At 28.8% G+C, this 19827-nt stretch overlaps 2 protein-coding genes and 1 non-coding gene across 11 annotated transcripts; 2 read left to right on the top strand and 1 right to left on the bottom strand.

Moving 5' to 3' along the window:
* The first annotated feature begins 1626 nt into the window (after positions 1-1626).
* LOC118072202 (gamma-tubulin complex component 3) lies at positions 1627-4660 on the top strand. The gene is made up of 5 exons (XM_035091899.1): positions 1627-1858; positions 1957-2123; positions 2243-2372; positions 2441-3756; positions 3836-4660. The coding sequence occupies exons 1-5, from the start codon at positions 1780-1782 to the stop codon at positions 4625-4627; spliced, it is 2484 nt and encodes an 827-aa protein (XP_034947790.1). The 5' UTR covers positions 1627-1779; the 3' UTR covers positions 4628-4660.
* Positions 4661-7337: 2677 nt separating this feature from the next.
* LOC118071773 (diacylglycerol kinase eta) lies at positions 7338-18264 on the top strand. Of its 9 annotated transcripts, XM_035091161.1 has the most exons (16): positions 9343-9458; positions 9593-9636; positions 9823-10027; positions 10474-10702; positions 10788-10918; positions 11091-11259; positions 11331-11433; positions 11628-11950; positions 12024-12740; positions 13118-13479; positions 13599-13909; positions 13990-15147; positions 15249-15575; positions 15639-15746; positions 15825-15956; positions 16971-18264. In XM_035091161.1, exons 2-16 carry the CDS (start codon positions 9598-9600, stop codon positions 17271-17273), a joined length of 4617 nt encoding a protein of 1538 aa, XP_034947052.1. In that variant the 5' UTR covers positions 9343-9458; positions 9593-9597; the 3' UTR covers positions 17274-18264. The 9 variants fall into 9 exon arrangements, with proteins under 9 accessions (XP_034947057.1, XP_034947052.1, XP_034947060.1 ...); XM_035091166.1 differs by lacking the exons at positions 9343-9458; positions 9593-9636 and adding an exon at positions 7338-8044; XM_035091169.1 differs by lacking the exon at positions 9593-9636 and having other exon boundaries at positions 9356-9458.
* Positions 8376-8447, bottom strand: TRNAT-CGU (transfer RNA threonine (anticodon CGU)). The gene has a single exon. It is a non-coding gene; the product is annotated as a tRNA-Thr (tRNA).
* Positions 18265-19827: the final 1563 nt, after the last annotated feature.

Below are 19827 nucleotides of genomic sequence, written 5' to 3'. Positions count from 1 at the left end.
AAGCCCCGACGTTAGTTCCGTTTCGCGGAAATAATAATCAACAAGAGTGCATGTGTGCTCATCATCATGAGCTTCTTGTTACGTCGAATAACCATGAATACCTATTTTTTTAACATTATCTTCATTCCCCTAGCTTTCATTGTTAATTTCCTCAAGATTCATCAACGATTTTACTTTCCAATTGTCATTAAGACTGAAATAAAGTTATTTTCTCAGCTATTAACTTCTTTTTTCACTTTATTTATAGAACAGTGTGTACTATAAAAATGAATTACGAGTAGTCCAAAACTATGAATATTACCTCGATTGAAATATAATGCTGTTGAAATATATTTGAGGAATCTGGTTCAAGCTGGTTAAATTATTGGAGAATAACATAATCAAGATAGCAACACTCAAATAAATTCTTGTTGTTTTTATCTTTACTCCTTTGATCAACAACAATTTCACTGTCCAAATGTCATGAAATTCAAAGTAAAGTCATTCATTCCATCATTTAGAACAGGAGAAAGTACGTGGAATACAAAAAAATTACCTTATTAAGTTTTTCATCAGTGTGTATGTTTACTTATTTTTAATAACATTATAATATTCTTTTAAAATCACTCTCATGGAGATTCCAGTTCTCAGAATGACGTCAAGTTGACTCCTAAACCATTAAATTATGTAAATATATGAATAACATATAATAATACTTACTAATTAAAGAAAAAATGGTTAATAATTATAGGTTTGTTTTTCGTTATTTTATCATAACATTCCATCAAGTTTTTTTAGAAGGAAATAGATGTATCAATAATTTCAGGTGCATCAATATGAATGTTACTTAATGGAATATTTACATTATAATTATAGCAGCGATACTCTATGTATGATAGGAAGTCATAAAAGATTACATCTTGAGATGATAGCAAGGAAAAACGTTAAGAACCCAACGAATTTCGGGAGTTTTATATTCATACTCACGCAGAAGAACGCTTCGGTTTCCGGTAAGCGATATAATCTACGACATAATACGGCGATTGCATGAGAGTTAAAACTTATTGGTGCGTCTCGAGGGTCTTGAAAAAAATAAGGAGAGCGTTTTAAAGCCATCCGGGGCTACAGAGAGTCATTTTCTGGCGATTTGCATCAAATTTAATTTCCTGAAGATCTTAATTAGTTTTAATTTTCAGGCTAATTTGTCCACGCCGTATTATTCACTACTATAATTCCTATACTTTATAGACAAATATCATATTCTTTTTTTCTGTTGATAAATATTACCTGAAAATTAAGGATTATATATTGTTTTTAATAATAATGTTCAAGAAAAAAGTTTTGTATAACCTCAAATACCAGGTTATGTTGATGTATATTATTATTTTAAATCATTATCGAAATTTATGTTATTATTTCAATACCTGTTTATTCAACCAGCATTTCAATAATCAATTTAATGTTATAAACGTGTTACTTATACATAAATTCGACGCTAACCACTGTAATTTTTGTATCATGCATGTAAACTACAGCAGCAGATCACCCATTTGAAGTGCGCCGGAAACGCGCATTTAAAATTAAATTTCAAATTAACGAGGGAAAAATGTACACTGTGCGACCTCTATCTTCAAAAACCTTCACTAATCGACCAGAAAACTGTAGTTTCATGTCAAATAGTATTTTTTTAAATTACTTTTAATCATCAATACTCAATCAGTAGTTATAAATAGATGTGAAAAAGTATCAATTATAGAAATTATTTAATTGCAAAGAATTTTATAATCAAATATAATCACTATGAGTGTCACAGAGGCAGAAACAGTCGCTGACCTTATACAAAAGATGATCATGTCAATGTGTGATCAACAGAAACCAGGTTAAGTAACAAATAACAAATGATTTTGTTACTGTTTTAATTGACAATAAAAGTATGTTTTAAATGAAATCATCAATTAAATGATTTAATAATTGTAGATATAATAAGAAGATTAATGAGACTATCCCTGGGGTTTTTATCATCAACTCAAGGCTTTGAAGCATTTCGAGAAGATGAAATAACTATTGCTAATCAAATTAAGAGCAAATTATCCACAAAAGACAGTGTTTATTTTGATAAATTGCATAATGATCTAAAAGATAAGGTACATAACAATTAAAAATACCAATACTTATTTTTAATAATGTTTACTCCATTTTTATTCATCGATTCATTTTCTTTTGATCTCTAAAATAAAAAAAGAATTTTTTTTTTTTCTAATAGCCACTAAAAAATAGAGTAGGAATATTATTATTTCTACTCCATATGAGCCAATCGATGGATCAAACAAGGGATAAGTTTACCTTTCGTAATATGAGATTAGAATTACCTTCTCCTGCAGCTTCTACAAGTGGTAATTTTAAAATTTGATCGAAATAAATTGTTTTTTTATCATTCAATAATGATAATTTTTCATTTTAGTTTATACTCCACATTCATCAAGCTCTCAAGCTCAGATAATGGTAATAAATACTCCAGATAGTAATAGTCAAGGAACAAATGTTCCTTGCAGAATATTCACCGAGGATTGTGTGTCTGAAGAAGTTTTAGTTCAGGATTTAATATACTCTTTTCAAGGAATCGAAGGTAGAGTATTAAAATTAGATTCAAGTTATAGCTTTCAAATAGATCCAACTGTGACCGTCAATAAATCTCACAAAGAAAGCGTTATACGACTAAGTGAACTTGGTTACTTACACAACATAATTAGAAAAGGTATCGAAAGAATGTCAATTTCTGGAGCAGGAAGAGTAGCAGACAGTTTCGTAGCTGCATTACATAAAGAATTATCCGAGTATTATAGATTTATTGCCATAATTCAAGAAGAAGTGAATAGAACACATAATTCAATGGGTCTAGAAAGCGTGTCGTTATCTCATCTTCATTTATGGGCTTCTGATCCTCTTGGAAATCTGAAATGGTTAGCGATCATTGTTAAAAAATGCCAGACAGAGAAAGGTGGAGCTTTAGCATCAGTAGTATATCAATTTAGCCATCACGGAGATCCTAAAGTAAAGAAATTAGTTAAAAGGATTTTAAAAAGTGTTTGTGAGCCTCTGTACAGTATGTTAATTCGTTGGATTAATGATGGAGAATTAGATGATCCATTTCAAGAATTTTTCATTGAAGCTCGCGCTGATGTAGTTGGGGATCGTATGTGGTACGAAAAATATCAAGTAAGGAATACAATGGTACCAACATTTATTAACAAAGTACAAGCAAACAAAATTCTTGGGACTGGTAAGAGTATAAATTTCTTAAGAGAAGTTTGTAAAGATCATGCAGCATTATATAGACGACCGAATGGCATACTGATTGAAGATCCCGATAACAATAACATTGAAGCCTTCTTTAATATGAATCCAGATGGTCCTCTGCAAACTATGATGGATGCAGCTTACAAAGAGACATCTACAAGAGTTGTAGAAATGCTCACAAAAGAATGTCAGTTAATGGATCATCTCCAAGGAATCAAGGGATATCTTCTTCTTGGCCAGGGCCACTTTATTCAACATTTGATGCACTTAATTGAACCTGAACTAGCTAAACCAGCTAATTCTTTATATCCTCATAATTTATCGTCTATATTAGAAACTGCTATCCGAGCCACATGCACTAAAATAGAAGATATTGATGTCCAACGAAGGCTGGATGTCCGATTATTAGCTCCTTCTGAGAAGGAAACGGGTTGGGATGTCTTCATCCTGGACTATAATGTAGATGGACCTATCGGAACGGTGAGTAAAACTTTAAATATTTTTTAAAAGCCTTCATTTGCTGGGAAAATTTTTCATTGATTTTTTCTTATCATTTTAGATCTTAGAACCATGTAGACAAACCTATAGGACGGTATTTTTCTCACTTTGGAGAGCTAAAAGGATGGAGTCAATTTTATCGACGATTTGGAAACATCAAATTACCTCAGCGAAAATACTCAGAAAGATGCCAGAAATTTTACCTATACAGAACCATATTCATTTAATCACCAGTAGTATGGTTCATTTAGTTCATCAAATGCAGTATTATTTTTTGTTCGAAGTAATCGAGTGTTCTTGGGAGGTATTTGCCAAGAATTTACGTCAAGCATCATCTCTAGATGACATTTTGATCGCTCATAATAATTTTGTGGAATCTGTAAGGCGGGGTACATTGTTAGATGAAGACTCCCAAGAATTAATGAATCATCTGCGGTCAGTTTATGGTCCAATATTAGACCTTCAGAATTTAGAAGAGACATTCCTTGCTCGGGCTACTCAAGAATACGAAGCAAGAGTAAACGCGAATAAGTTTATTCAAATAACAAGTGAAAAGAACAAAACTTGGGGCAAATCAAATCAAATTGATTCAGAAGTGTCTGAAAGACAGCATGCATTTTCAAAATATTTATCTACACTTTCTATACAACTACGATTACTATCAAGAACATATCAAGATCGTGTGAAAAAGTTTCTTCTTATGCTTGCCTCAGCTGAAAATGTCTCCTTGCAATTACTTAGTGTTAGATTAGATTTTAATGAGTATTACAAGAGCGAAGATAGTAGTCTCGTTGCTCCGCTTACTTATCAGCACCGTCGATTAAATGAAAAAAGTTTTTCATCAACTAAGTGACATTCAGAAATAGATTTATCGATTTTCCAAGCTCTCTTGAAGGATTATGAGAAAAGACTCAATGATAAAAAAGAGTTTAAAACGAATATTTATATTAACTATTTTGATAACTTTAATAATGATTTGTCTGGAAATCGATTGAAAAATTATCGTACAGAGATTTTAAATGATATCAAATCTTATGAACCCAAAGAAGTCATTGATTTAACACACGCAGAATCGTGCGAGAAAGCCCTTAAAATATTTTTGGAAAAAGAAATATTAGCTTATACACAAATGACATTTAATAATTCAGATTCAACGACTCCAACTCCCAATACACCTCAAACTGATCAAGAAAATGAATATATTTATCCACAAAAACTAACTATTTTACCGCTTGAACAGTTGACTATTTCATCACCAAAATCACCGATCGATATAACTTTAACTGCAAATACCTATATTAATAATAATATATCAACACGTCCACAAAAAAAAACTCTAAAAAAAGCTTTTAATTTACGTGAAGAGAATATTTTTGAGTGCCATAATTTGACAAATAGTTATCAGAGAGCAGATGAACTTATGTGGCATGATAATGGAAGTATCTGTGATACATCAGTTGAAGGATCACTTTCAGGCGAAAGCCTTTCAAAGGTTCCACTTTATAAACAGCAATTAAATTATAATGGAATTAACAAATTTAATAAAATAACTGAAAGTTGGTGGAAACGAAAGCGAAAGCTAATTTGCTGCTGTGTTGGTTGATAAAAATATTTTCAGCAAAAAACTATTAATAATTATTTAATATAATTGATAATTATTAAGTATGAATCGTTGAGATTCGTCATGAATTATGATTGTTGTTAATTATCTCACAGACAAATTAAAAAAACTCTGAAAAAAGAATCAAAAATTTACATTTATTAAAATTTTTTTTATTGATTTTATATACAAATAAATTTGTATTATCATTTCTTATTTATTATTTTTAAAATTTTAAATCACAAATATTAGTTCACCTATATCTAAACCAACGTGATAATATTGAAATCAAAAAATCAATTATTTTTAATAGTAGACTATTAACCAAGATAGATATTATATAAATAAATTCAAAAATATTAATTATTAAATGTAACTAAAATACCAAAACTATTTAATTACTTTAAGAATCTCTTTTTGATTTTAAAATTCATTAAAAATTCATCTTACTATGAATGAAGAGATTATGCTTTCACCAAATGCTTTGAATTCATTACGTACTATCCAAACAGTTTTATCCAAATGATTATACGCTTAAGAAAGTTAATCTGAATTTCAATTTTAGGTTGGCGAATTATATATAAAGCGAAACGTTGCGTAATTTTTATTGTTATGTTAATTAAAATTGCAAAGTTGTTAAATTAAAAATTTTATTAATAGAATTAGACTAGAGTATTACTTAATCATTCAGAGTACGCTTTTTATGTAGTTTCAACATGATATATGTGAACGTGTAGATAAATATTGCATTCTATTTTCCGCAAACTAATTAATTTAAAAGGGATGTTTACCTTGATTCTCCATCAGTTGATTTCATTATCGGTTATTTATCAATTAACTGCTTTTAGATCTAATCTTTAGAACAATTACTCTTGTTTGTTAATTATTTTATTGAAACAATTTAAAGATATATCAAATGTTCAATTTTTGATTGAAGGTTTTACTCAATAGCTTGATTATCAATCTAATTCTTTCCTTCGATAAAATCTGCCGATTAATAAATTGATGCTATGAGTCAGACTTTACTGTAATTAAAATCACTGGGAATATTTTTTTGTTTATTTGTCTATTCATATTCTATTCAATCTATAATCCATTGACAAATCTATTTGGATAGTAATTTGTATATAATTATTATTTTAATTAATGATTTTCATTCTTTACAACTGCAAAAAGCGTTAATTGCTTCAGTTTATTGGATTTTATTCTGAGAGGGCATCACCGTTGTAATTTTAATTTAAAACTTAAATTCAGTTACAATAATCACAATGTTCATTTACTATTTCTTTATTCATCTTAAGCATATTGATTAAAATATGATAAATGCGCATGTCCTACGCGATTTCATCCATAAAAATCCACATGTGTCAGCCTATCATTGTTCACACATAGGTATATCTTTATTTCCTCCCCCCTCCCCCTCCCACTTGGATCATTTATCACTTTTTTTTTGTGAAAACTTCGAAGCTTAAATAAACAACATTCATCAGTAATAAATCAATTTACAAAAATGTCAGCACCCATTTGATGGGATGTTTTTCCAATGAAAGTTTTGATAATACAATATATGGTAAAAATAATAAAACGCAAAAAATATATATATGTGAGCATAAAGTTGATGCTCAGAAACTGGAGCATGTGTATGAGAATCGGAAACGGGAGTATTGTCATGAGGAAAGTTAAAGAGAAAAGAGATAAAAAGGGTGGTAAACATGTATGGGAAAAAATGTTGAATGCAAACATTGATGTCAAGGATAATGAAGAATAATCAAGGGGTAGCTTTTCAAAGATTTCCTTGTGTATTCCTACGCTATTATTGCTTTTAAATAGCAATACCAGACGACGAAGTATACTAGACGAGTAGAGAAACTAGAATAGGGAGGAGAAATGAGAACAGGAGCAGGAGAGAAGCAGGTAAGGTGGTGGTATTCGTCTTCACAGCACCACCAGTCGTGGAGTTGACGTTCAACCCTACGGACTAGTCGCGCGCCCTTCTCATTTTTCTGCTTATTGTGCATTTGTTTATTTAAACAATTACCAAATAATTTGATTGAATATCAAAAAAAAAAAAAAATTATCAGTACAAAAACAATAGAAGAATTTGATAGCTTGATTGAAAAAAAAATGATTTTTTTGGAAATGAATTTTTTAATGTAAACAATAGTGAAGAAGTGAAATTTACTTAAGATGAAGTATTTTGAAAGATCATACAACTAAACAAAAGGTCACGAGAGTGCGCGATAAAAAGGAGTTTGGTGATCAGCGGGACTCTAGGTCAAACACGAGCTAAATCATGACCCAAATGAATGTGTTGGATTCCGTAAAAGAAAATACAAGCTTTTCACATTATAAAATTAATGTTGGGGTGGCTTTTTATGACGTCGTTTTTCACTTTATGGAAAAGATATATTTATTTGAAAATTCTCTTGATAATAAAATAAGAATAAACATTGATACATATCAAAAAGATTGTGAAAGATTGATAGTTAATTAGAATTATCATTCACTATCATAAGAAATAAATCTTAAAAATCCAAGCAATAAATTTTATCATACTCTGAATTTAGATGCTTAAAGCAATTGTTATTTGTATAAATATTGTTTAATTAAAAAATAACATTAGTAAATGGATTCAATATTATATACCTTGGAAAAGAATCAACATTGAGGGTAAGTCAAACATAAACATAAATAATTATAGACATAAATTTACTTCTTTGTCATTTCTACTCCAATTCATATTTGCTCTAATTCCCTAATAGCAAGCAAGGAATTAAATTTTGGAGAAATTAATTAAATGAAACAGGTCTTGCGTCATCGCAATTTATTTGGAGATTTCCCTGTAGAGTAGTGATGAACTTGAGCTGAGATTCTTAATGAAAAATATTGCGGAAATAGTTATGAAATTCAAGCTATTTATAAAGTTAATAATAAATTACTTGTAAGATAAGATAACTTCCAATTTAAATTCAATGAATGAGATCAAAAAATGATACGAATTTGCCTCCTGTGAGGTTTGAACTCACGACCCCTGGTTTACGAGACCAGTGCTCTACCACTGAGCTAAAGAGGCCTTCAATAAATGTAGGATTAAATTCATTCCATGGTATTGATACGGTTTTTTTTCAGTATTTTAATAATTTTAAATCTTGTTGATAATCATTTGATAGATAAATGATGACAGAAAAAGTACTCAAACATAGGTAATTTATTCAATGATTAATTGAAACAATGATGATGATCAAGTGTGCTATAGTTATTTGCAAATATAATTAAGCATTTGATAATGTAAAATTATAGATGGAATTATTTATAAAACTGATGACTATTTTTTTTTACTCATTGTTCCAAGAATAAAGAAATAGCAATTGGAAAATATTAATAACGAAATTTTACAAGTCGGTAATATTATTTGTGATTACATAATTAATTTTTCAGTTACGTAATTAAATATTTCATAAATAATTTAGTTATGATATGAATTATAATGAAAACGTGAGATACAATCATAAAAATAATTTTAATATATTTATTTAAGCGAATTAAGAAATTTCTTTGATCAAAAAATATCTTAACAACTATTGATGTTTATTTATTGTTAAAACAAATTGTATGAATTTTAAAATATGCAAAGATATCTTTAAAAGCAAATTCAAGCATCAGTAAACAAATTGGAATAAATTATTAATTAGTTGTCATAACAATTGAATAAGAATATAGAACGGTATGTTTAAAAATAGAAATCAAAGAGATGATACTGAAGAAAAGCCATACGTTAACGAAGTAGCAATAATAAAAATCCACAATATAAATCTTTTTCTTGATATGATGGTCCTATGTGTAACATAAATATATGCTCCAAATAAAAGATAAACTTATAAACATAAAGATAAAATAATAGAAAAAATAACATGTGAAAAACTTGTACACAATTACACACGTAAGCACTTTAAAAGCATGCGCGTTTAAAGGTTAGGTACAGATTGTATTGTGAGAAACACACGCATGAAAATATGTGTGTAATGTGGGTGGTTTACTACTGGTTGCTACACAAAGACTACTCGTCAGAAGAGCTATGTGATATGTAGGCATATTGTTTTTTTTATCTTTTATCAAATTGTAGAATCTTGATTGACATTTATTTGTTATAAAAAATGTAAAAAACAAATTTAACTTGTTATGAATTATTTTTTTAATGTCAACTTGTGTTAAAAAAAGCTCAAATGCCACCAAAAGACAAGAAACCACGATCGCGATTTAAGGTATTCGGATTAAATAACCTGTGGGCTTGATGGGAGGTTAGGTAGTTTAATTCTAGATTACAGTTTTAATTAACATTGTTTTAATTAGAAAATTCTAACATTACGTAATTTATATAATTAGTTATTTTTTGTTTTATATCATTTGTTATACTGTGTTGTTAAACAATATTTTGTTTTATTTATTAGGTTATTACACCGTTTCGATCATTGGTATTGTGTGGAGAGAGCAGACAAGAGATGGAGGAGTGGCTAGGTGGTTTCCGAAATCCTGGTGATAATAAACCTCAGAGTGAACCTGGTACAGCTGAATTTCTTGGTGGAAATCATCGTTGGTATGCAACCAGTCATGCTAGACCAACTTATTGCAATGTTTGCAGAGATGCCCTTCATGGTAAATATTTATTTTTTAAACCCCGGTGAATCTTTACAGTAGTAGAAATTCAACAAAATTTGATATCGTCAGAATATTTTATTACATATTTCTGTGATAGGATTACTTTAGAAGATTTTCCTTTAAAGATCTTTGAAAACTTATTTACGATTAGCTGTTTATACTGATTGCTATAAAACTATTTAAAATTATCTCAACAGATTTTATATAATACATTTATTAAATCTTCAAATATCTATAAATTACGTAGAATATTTCAAAGCTTGTCAAAAGTCTTAGATAATTTTTTTTCTGATGAAATATTGATCTCCAAAGCTTTAATGAATGTTAGAAAAAAACAGAAAATCTCAGGTTGATGGATGAATTGCATGAAAGCTTATATATATTTTCTTAATTAAATGTTCGTTCAAACTTTAATTGAAATTCTAACTAAATCGTTTTCCAAGGTGTTACATCGCATGGTCTGAGTTGTGAAATATGTAAATATAAAGTACACAAAAGATGTAGCCAAAAAGCAATAAATAACTGCAAGTGGACCACATTAGCCTCTATTGGAAAAGATATCATAGAAGATCAAGATGGGATTATTCAAATGCCACATCAATGGATGGAAGGTAATTTACCCGTGGCATCAAAATGTGCCATCTGCGACAAAACTTGTGGATCGGTTTTAAGGTAAATTAATAACAAAATCAACAATTTATTTGATATATTATTCTTTCATGACATTGATTGATTAATTACTTTGATCAATTAACAGACTTCAAGATTGGAGATGTTTGTGGTGTAGAGCAACGGTTCATACAGCATGTAGACCTTCTATGAACATTGTATGTCCACTTGGACCAGCTAAATTAAGTGTAGTTCCTCCCATAGCATTACATAGTATAGGTAATTTAATTATCGGAAAAATTATTTTATCTGATAAATAAGCAATAAGCACTTAAGTATATTTGTTTCCAGTATTTTTAACATTCACTTAAGACAATGATTTTCCTTTAATTAATTTCTTTATGATTTACTTATTGATTATTGATTGACCTATTTTTATTTCATTTAATAGGAAATGATGAGGCCTGGGAAGCTGTTAGGCCAGTTGGATGTAGTCCTCTTTTAGTTTTCGTTAATAGTAAATCCGGTGACAATCAAGGCATTAAATTTCTTAAGAGATTTAAGCAGTTATTAAATCCTGCACAAGTTTTTGATCTTATTAAAGGTGGACCTGGTCCAGGGTAAGTTTTTCAATTATTTTTAGAAAGTATCCATTATTTAATAAAACAACTAAAAATAGATTTTTCCACAGATTAAGGTTATTTCGTCATTTCGACCCATTTCGGATTTTAGTTTGTAGTGGAGATGGTTCTGTAGGTTGGGTTCTTTCAGAAATCGATCGATTAGGAATGCACGTAAATAAAACTAATATTATATTATATATAAATTATATTAATAGTTGTTCAGATACTTTTTGACATTTTTTTTTATTTCGATAGATAGAAACTGGAAGTTGTAAATAAAATTAATTGTTGTTCGTGTAGTTTTTGTATAACTTATGATTCATTTGAACCATGATTTGCTTCAATTTATTTTAATCTGTTCATAGAAACAATGTCAAGTGGGGGTATTGCCATTAGGAACCGGAAATGATCTGGCAAGAGTATTAGGATGGGGTGCGTCATGTGATGATGATACACATTTGCCACAATTATTAGAAAAATATGAAAAAGCAGGAACTAAAATGTTGGATCGATGGAGTATCATGACATTTCAACGTAGTATATCACTTCCATGTTCTAAGTTATCTCCGAATCAATCTGACTTGAATATTAGCTTGTCTATGGTTCAACAGTATGAAGATAACGTCATCTCACACATCACTAATATCTTGCAGGCTGATGAGAATACAATCATTGTTTCTAGTGCAAAGTAAATCAATACAAATGAAATATTTCTATTTTTATATGAGGAACAAATTATTTTGAAGTATTTATTTTTACAGGATTCTCTGTGAAACTATTAAAGAGTTTGCATCACGAATTTTAGAAGCAAGTTCAAATATCGGGGACCAAATTTTAGGAGAAAAGTGTGTAGTCCTTGAACAAAAGTTGGATTCACTATTGCAAACATTAAATAATGATTTCGTTGAGATTGTTGACACGGAAACAAAACTATTTGAATCGGAAAATTATTCATGTATGAAAGACTTTGAAAAAGGTGTGCTTGAGAAACCGGAGAAAGATATTACAAATTTAAAACGTGTTAGGAAAAATAAAACTTTTATAGAAAAAGACTCCGTAATGGCACGAGCAAATAGTTTGAAAAGAGCCATACGTCAGTTGGTTGAACAAACAGAGCTTTTGATTGACGAACAAAAAAACACATCGAAAAAATTCTCAACTAAAATGCCAAATATTATGAGTGTTTCTCAGGATAGTCAGATATCGAGTTTGTCCGAAAGAAGTGAAGAAACATTAGAAAAAAATCTAAGTCTTGAGCAAGCAGAACATTATCAAATTAATATGATTGGCGAAGAATTATTAATGCCACCTAACTGCAATAGTATCCTCTATTGTCCAAGCCCAACGCCAAATTTAGCGTGTTTAAGTCCAATTCCAGATATCAGAAGAGACTCTCAATCACCAGATGATTTATTGACGCTTCCGGCACCAGATGGATTTGCTGATAGCCGTAGAAACAGTTCGAACATCGGACAAGAGTAAGTACTTTATAAAACTAGAACTTTGTATGTGGATAGGTTTACGCTCACTTGGAATTCAATTCAATAATTTTCTTGTCATCTACCATGTGGAAAATTTTTACTAAATGACACCTACATGTGAAAGCTCGAAGCAATTTTATTACAAAAGATATTTTTAGAGGATATAAAAACTGTCATAACACGCTCTAGTTGGACTATTATTTCTGGACCTTTTATAGACAAATCGAATGATTAGTTTTTTAATTGAGCAATTATTTTTTTAATTGAATACAAGTCTTTTACTAAACTAGTTACATATTTAAAAAAACAATTTTATTTTTTTAGTCTATTGAAAAAGAAATTTAATTACAATATTAACTATTTACATTTTATAGAACTTTTAATTTCTGTCATCAAGTGGAAAGTAAATCTTTGGAATGTGCGATATTTAAATTGAGTGAGCAACAATCTTCAGAAACGGTTAAATTGGAAACTGAAGCGGATATTCAAGTCACTATTACAAGTACTAGCATTGATTCAAGCACAAGATCTGATGATACGACAATACAGGATATTATGATATCTCCGGATTCAGAAACCAATAATTTTAGCGCCATTGTTCATAAGACAGATTGCGGAATAAAGAATGAAGTATCTAAGAGTAGTTGTAGCAATAGTATTGTTAGTTCTGATAGTATCATTTCTGATACACTGGATTCAAAAAGTCTTGTGATGAAGCACAGCGAGAGTGAAATTGGTAAGAAATATATTTTTTTACAATTGAAATAATTAAGTAGTAAAATAATAATTTAGCTAGATAAATTATTATTTATTTTAATTTTTATTTGCGTGAACAATTGAACTAACATATTTTAGGCCATGTAGACAGTGATATTCTCGATTCGACGAAGCAATCGGAGAGCTCGGAAATAGGTCATATTGATTCAGCGGAGAATTCCGAAATTCAAAATTCTGAAAGTATTATTGATGATCTGAGTTCACTTGGCCAAGACTTAATGAGTACAATGCTTGGAGAGAAATACGATTCAGTTCGAGAATGCATTGAAACTGATCAAAGTGATAAACCAAAGAAGTATTGCAGTTTAGCACATTTTGTTGAAGGCAACGATATTTCAAGAAAGTCATTTAAAAGACCTCCCAAATATCTTTCAACACTTATGAAAGAGGTAAATAATTAATGAATAATATTATTGATTGATTTTACTATATTTTGAAAAGAAATAATAACTTTATTTTTATGATATAGTCTGAAGATAAACAAGAAGAAAAAAAAGGAATAACACCCGAAGATGAAGATAAAAAAACGGATTTATTGTCCCCTGTTTGTTGTTTCACTGTGGCGTCAGAGGTAATAAAGAAGGGAGAAAATCCTCCTGTTAATTTCCCACCAACGATTAGTGTCATTGTTGATCCTCCAAGTCCATCAATGTCTATAGATAGTTGTTATGTAGAACCGGAAAATAAATCAAATCTCCTAAATAGGGGAAGTATGGAACGATTAAGTGTAGAATTACCTGAACTAGGATTTTCTCCTCAAGCAACACGTCGAATTAGCAGTGGAAGTCTTTTAAAAGCATCTGAAGTAGTTACTTTAGCTGCCAGTGCAAATAAATTTTCTGGATTTGGTGGATCCAGTGTCAGTTTAAGACACGACCGTGCCAAATCAGTAGATAAAACAGAAGATGTAAAAAAATTGCCAATTATAAATCCTCTAGTACAATTACCAATGTGGCCAAATGTGAGTGGAGCTGGTGGATTAATTAGTCAGGCATTGCTAGCGAATGCAGATGCGCTATGTGCTGCTGTATCTCCATTGATGGACCCAGATGAAACTTTGATGGAAGGATATTTTGAACGCTGTGTCATGAATAATTATTTTGGAATAGGAATTGATGCTAAAATAAGCCTTGATTTCCATCAAAAACGTGAAGAACATCCCGAAAAGTGTCGGTCTAGAGCTAAAAATTACATGTGGTATGGTGTGCTTGGATCAAAGCAATGGCTTCAAAAGACTTATAAAAATTTAGAGCAAAGGGTTCAACTTGAATGTGATGGACAAAGAATACCGTTGCCTTCTCTTCAGGGTATCGTTGTTTTAAACATACCGAGTTTTATGGGTGGAACAAACTTCTGGGGTGGAACCAAAGAAGGAGATTTATTCTTAGCTCCCTCTTTTGATGATCGAATTTTAGAAGTTGTTGCTGTATTCGGATCAGTGCAGATGGCTGCGTCAAGATTGATCAATTTGCAACATCATCGAATTGCTCAGTGTCAAACAGTACAGATAAATATTCTGGGAGACGAAGGTGTACCTATTCAAGTTGATGGAGAAGCGTGGATTCAGCCACCTGGAATTATTCGAATTATTCACAAGAATCGAATGCAAATGCTTTATCGTAATCGGGTGAGTATTTTTTTGTTCCTGAATAATTTTCAAATAAAATTTTAGTTTTTAAGTCAAATAAATTATTTAAATGATATCAAACTTTATGTTGATTTATTAAGGCCTTGGAAACTTCACTCAAAACTTGGGAAGAAAAACAGCGAAGTAGTGGCATGTCTTCTATGGTTAATCAAATGACTTCCTCGAGTTTAAGTAGTACTACTATACGGTCTCGATCTGCCAGCCAATGTGATACTAAACCAATTCAATTGTATGAAGAAGAGATGAATATTCTCCTTGGTTTTATCGAAGTTGTTACAACACTTGTAAAATGGGTCAAATTACTTATAATATCCCATCCTAGTCTTGAACCAGATCTTTACCAAATTGCTGGTAGAACTGCAAGTAACTTGGAAAAAGTTCATCCGGATGGTAAAATTATTCAAGGAGTAAGTTAATTATTTAATTAATTTTTCACAGATTAATTAATTCAATCATTTTCAATTTAATAGCCAAGTTTAAGACCAGTTGTTACTGAATTGGTATCCAGTGCTAGACAATTGTATGAAGAATCTTGTGAGTTACTTCGTGACAAAGGACAAAGCCTGGTTCGTACCAATGTACTGTGAATAAAGTATATTTATTTTTATTATTATATTAATAGAAAATTAAATTGTTTATAAACTTCAATACTTTAGAAATTACGTGAAGATCTAGAGAGTAAACTGTCACTATCACTAGCGTCAATGGAACAAGAACTGAAAAAATGTATATTCGATGAAGCCGGAACTGGTATGGTTTATCTACAGAATATATCATCCGATGACCAGGTATATTTATTTTTATCTATCAGTTGCCCTACTAACATTTACAATTTTATCTATATTTTTTTTTATCTGATTGGTAGAATATTTTAATGCTTATCAAATATTATTATATACTTGATACTTTTCAATCTTTTTATGAATGCATGAATCATAAATGATATTTGTTGAATAAAATAAAGATTATTTTTCAAGAATTATTTATATAATCAGCTCTAAATCTAGTTTTATTAAAATAAGATTTATTAGTTTTAATTTATACATTTGATAAATATTTTATTACATAATCATTAGCTTTTTGCAAAAATAGGTTTAATTAATAAAAATATAAAAGAAAATCAATTTTGATAAATATGGAATATATTATATATAATTAATTGGAATTATTCTATGCTATGGTTTGGATTATCTGAGTACTCGATTCCATTACTGGTAAAATACGCTTTTTGTAAGTCAAATAATGCTTTAGCCTTTTAGTAGTAGCACATAGATTATTAGATATTAAATATCGACCATTACAACAGTCATTTGGTTATCATTTATAATTATAACTGATTCAAATTCAATGCATCAATAGTTTTATAAACTTCACAATACTGCGTGAAGTTACAGTTCATGGAATAGCATGGTTTTTTAAAAATAAAATCTAATTTAAAATACTCAGTCACCTATTTTTTAGAATTTACATTTTATTTTTAAAACTTTTTTTTATTGTATCCCATATTTTGTTTTTAATGAAATATTTAAAGTGGCACAGTTTACTCAATCCAAAAGACACTATTATATTTTCCATTTTTTTATTTTATTTATCAACAAATTTTATTTCCAAACCAGTGCTTTAAATAATAAAAGTATAAAGTAATACTTTACACGTATCTAGCATCTATGAAAAAAAATTAACAGCGAAAATAAAGCATGTTTTATTGTTATTTATACCATAGAAGTGGTTATAAAAAAAACTATTAGCCTTACTGATAATAAATATTATTATGATTCAAAATATCTGATTTATTTCAACAGACGGATAAAAAAAATCGTCATCGTGGATTATTTTGGTTAAAGTTTCGTCGCTCTGGAGCAGGAAATTCATCGTCAAGTCATCCTCATCTATGTAGAGATCAAGTTACACACTGGGGAGTTGAAGATGTATGTCTTTGGTTGGAGAATCTTCAGCTTGGCGAGTACACTGAGCAATTTGTATCTCATGACATACGAGGCCGAGAATTGTTAACACTTGCAAGACGAGATTTGAAAGAACTTGGTATCGTTAAAGTCGGTCATGTCAAACGTATACTTCAAGCTATTAATGATCTCAATAATTAATTAATCAATCTATTAATTGACAATTGACCTATTTGATTCTATTTACGTCATTTAAAATCTATTATCGAATAATTTTACTTATTGATTGTCAATTCAACTAAATAATTGTTTAATTATCTAATTATTCAGTTATTGATCTAAGAAATTTGATTCAAGTTTTCAATTTTTTATGTAGTTAATTAGCATGTAATAGTCGATTAATATTTGATTGATTTATTATTTATAAATGTCTTTCTTCGGGTTTCTATTTCTTAAAATTTTATATTAATCTCAAGAATGTCTTATGACTCTAACCACATAAGCTATAAGATCAAGGCTGTGCTTAAATGATGCTGGCGATAATTATATATCATTCAAGCATTTATAAAATGTTTGAATTAAGACATTTCTAAAATATACTCATGGTATTTATGACGAACATAATAACAGTATTACTAGACATAGTTTAAATATTGACGAATCTACAGATCAACTTCTAAATAATTGATGCTATTCAATTTTAACACAATTTTTTAACAACTCTATAACTTTCAATTGTACATAAAATGGCCTTAGATGGATTTCATTAAGTTGATTATGCTGATCTATTTTTATATGATCTCATTTATTATTTATATGACATCATGAAAGAGAGTATGTTACGTTAGGTAACTGATTTCCTACAATTTTTTGTATTTATTTATTTTTATTGCTATTTTTAATCGCGTGCTTCCTCTTTCATTACCTCCTATATATTTATTTATTATACTTTTTCAATATAACTTATATATTTACCTTGGATACTTTTTTTTGATCCTTTTAAAATCTATTATTATTTATATACAAAAAGGAAACATTTTACTTACAATCAACATAATCGTGCACAAATCAACATTGGTAAAGAATAATAATAATAAACGAGAAAACAGTGTCTTAAATATTCAAAATAATTTGAGTAGTCAAAATAAATCTCTTTTCTTTGTTTTATTGAAACAAAATTTACAAATTAAAAAACAACGAAAAAATATTACTTAATTTAGTTGAAAAAAAGACGAGAAAATTTGAAATTAATTAATAAAACTTCGGGGGAAAAAAAAAATGTAATTACAGAATGAAACAAAATATATTTGTGTTCAAATCTTATCGGTTATTAAATGAATAAGGATTGAAAATTCTTAACACTTGTACCAACAAATAACTTGTTCAACAATTTTTTACAACTTAATCATACAAGTTTAGTAATTTATAAGTGCTCTTATTTTTCGTCGTGGACGGAATAATGCAATTGGGGAAGCACTTTTTCGAATTAAATTATAAATACTGTTCATTTTTTAACGACTAGTTGCTACATGTTCTTCTTCTTCGAGAAAAAATTATCAATAAAAAAATTAACAATCAATTAAAAATTATTAAATAAAAATACTAATTAGTGTCAGTTAATTGTTTAAAAAGAGGAAAAAAATAATTAGAACTATCAGTAATTTAACAGAAAAAATACAAATACTAGTAACAATTCCTAAAAAAAGACTATTTAAATATACTACTAAATTAATAACTTAAGTTAAAGTAAAGATACAAACTGAAACAGTTAATATTTAGAAATAATATAGTAAATAATTGCGGAAGCTTCTCTAATTGCTCGTAAAATGAAAAAAGAATGTACGAAATAGTTGTTAATTATTGCACAAACATCCTGAAAGAACAAAAATACTAAACAAAATATTTATTACAAGTAATATTTCATCGATATTGAAATTCATTCTCACTCGTTGTCATTTATAAAAAAAAAAAAAAAATACCATTAAAAATATTGACCAACTGATTGTTAACCCAAGTAAAATCAAATTTTAAGGGTCACCTTTTACAATTCTTTACCTGTAAACATGAAGTACTCTTGCCTTTTATTAATCATATTGACTTAATATTAAATATTGGAAAAACCTATTGATTATAATTAAGTGAATAATATGAGTAATAATATTAATTGTGATTAATAATAAACAAAAGTAAAAGACACACTTTTCTGATATAAAATTCATTAAAAAAAAAAAGCAAAAAAATTAATCGAATATGATGATACTGTAAATTATAACGACTATTGTTAATAATTTTTCTAATTGTAATATTTTTCAAAAGGAGAAATAATTGTATTATCCTTGTAAACGAGTGTATACTTTCTTAAGAAAAAATATTGTAAGACATGGAGTTAAATTCTAAACTAATACAAATAAGCAATCGCTTATAATTAACTACAAAGTATTCAAACTGAAATCTCAACTGAACGGTTAATAATTGTTAATTATTATTTAATATTTTCTCTTGTTATTAGTCATGCATGCATGCTCAAAAGGGAATTATAGTTTCTCTAAATATACTAAATTTATTTCAAATTTAATGGTAATAGTTATTGTTACTATTCATATTAATAGTTATTTATTATTTACTACGACAAAACTATTATTAAATATTTTAGATATTTTTTTTTACAACTTCTTAAGTGTTACCACATTGAAAAACATTGTTAAATGTGTATAGAACAAGACAAGTTTATTGAAAGTTGTGTTCAAGTAGAGAC

This window comes from Chelonus insularis, unplaced genomic scaffold (genome assembly GCF_013357705.1).
Source record: "Chelonus insularis isolate UGA/USDA-ARS -01 unplaced genomic scaffold, ASM1335770v1 contig_88_pilon, whole genome shotgun sequence".
In the NCBI taxonomy this organism is placed as follows: Eukaryota; Metazoa; Arthropoda; class Insecta; order Hymenoptera; family Braconidae; genus Chelonus; species Chelonus insularis.
This window is presented reverse-complemented; position numbering and strand designations above follow the sequence as displayed.

Excerpts from the sequence above, each read along its gene's own strand:
- LOC118072202 (XM_035091899.1), top strand. The coding sequence starts at position 1,780 with ATGAGTGTCACAGAGGCAGAAACAGTCGCTGACCTTATACAAAAGATG. Across the intron at positions 2,124-2,242 it reads ATAATGATCTAAAAGATAAG|CCACTAAAAAATAGAGTAGG; the intron begins GTACATAACAAT and ends TTTTTCTAATAG. Across the intron at positions 2,373-2,440 it reads TCCTGCAGCTTCTACAAGTG|TTTATACTCCACATTCATCA; the intron begins GTAATTTTAAAA and ends TTTTCATTTTAG.
- LOC118071773 (XM_035091161.1), top strand. The coding sequence starts at position 9,598 with ATGCCACCAAAAGACAAGAAACCACGATCGCGATTTAAG. Across the intron at positions 11,434-11,627 it reads TCGATCGATTAGGAATGCAC|AAACAATGTCAAGTGGGGGT; the intron begins GTAAATAAAACT and ends ATCTGTTCATAG. Across the intron at positions 13,910-13,989 it reads TTTCAACACTTATGAAAGAG|TCTGAAGATAAACAAGAAGA; the intron begins GTAAATAATTAA and ends TTTATGATATAG.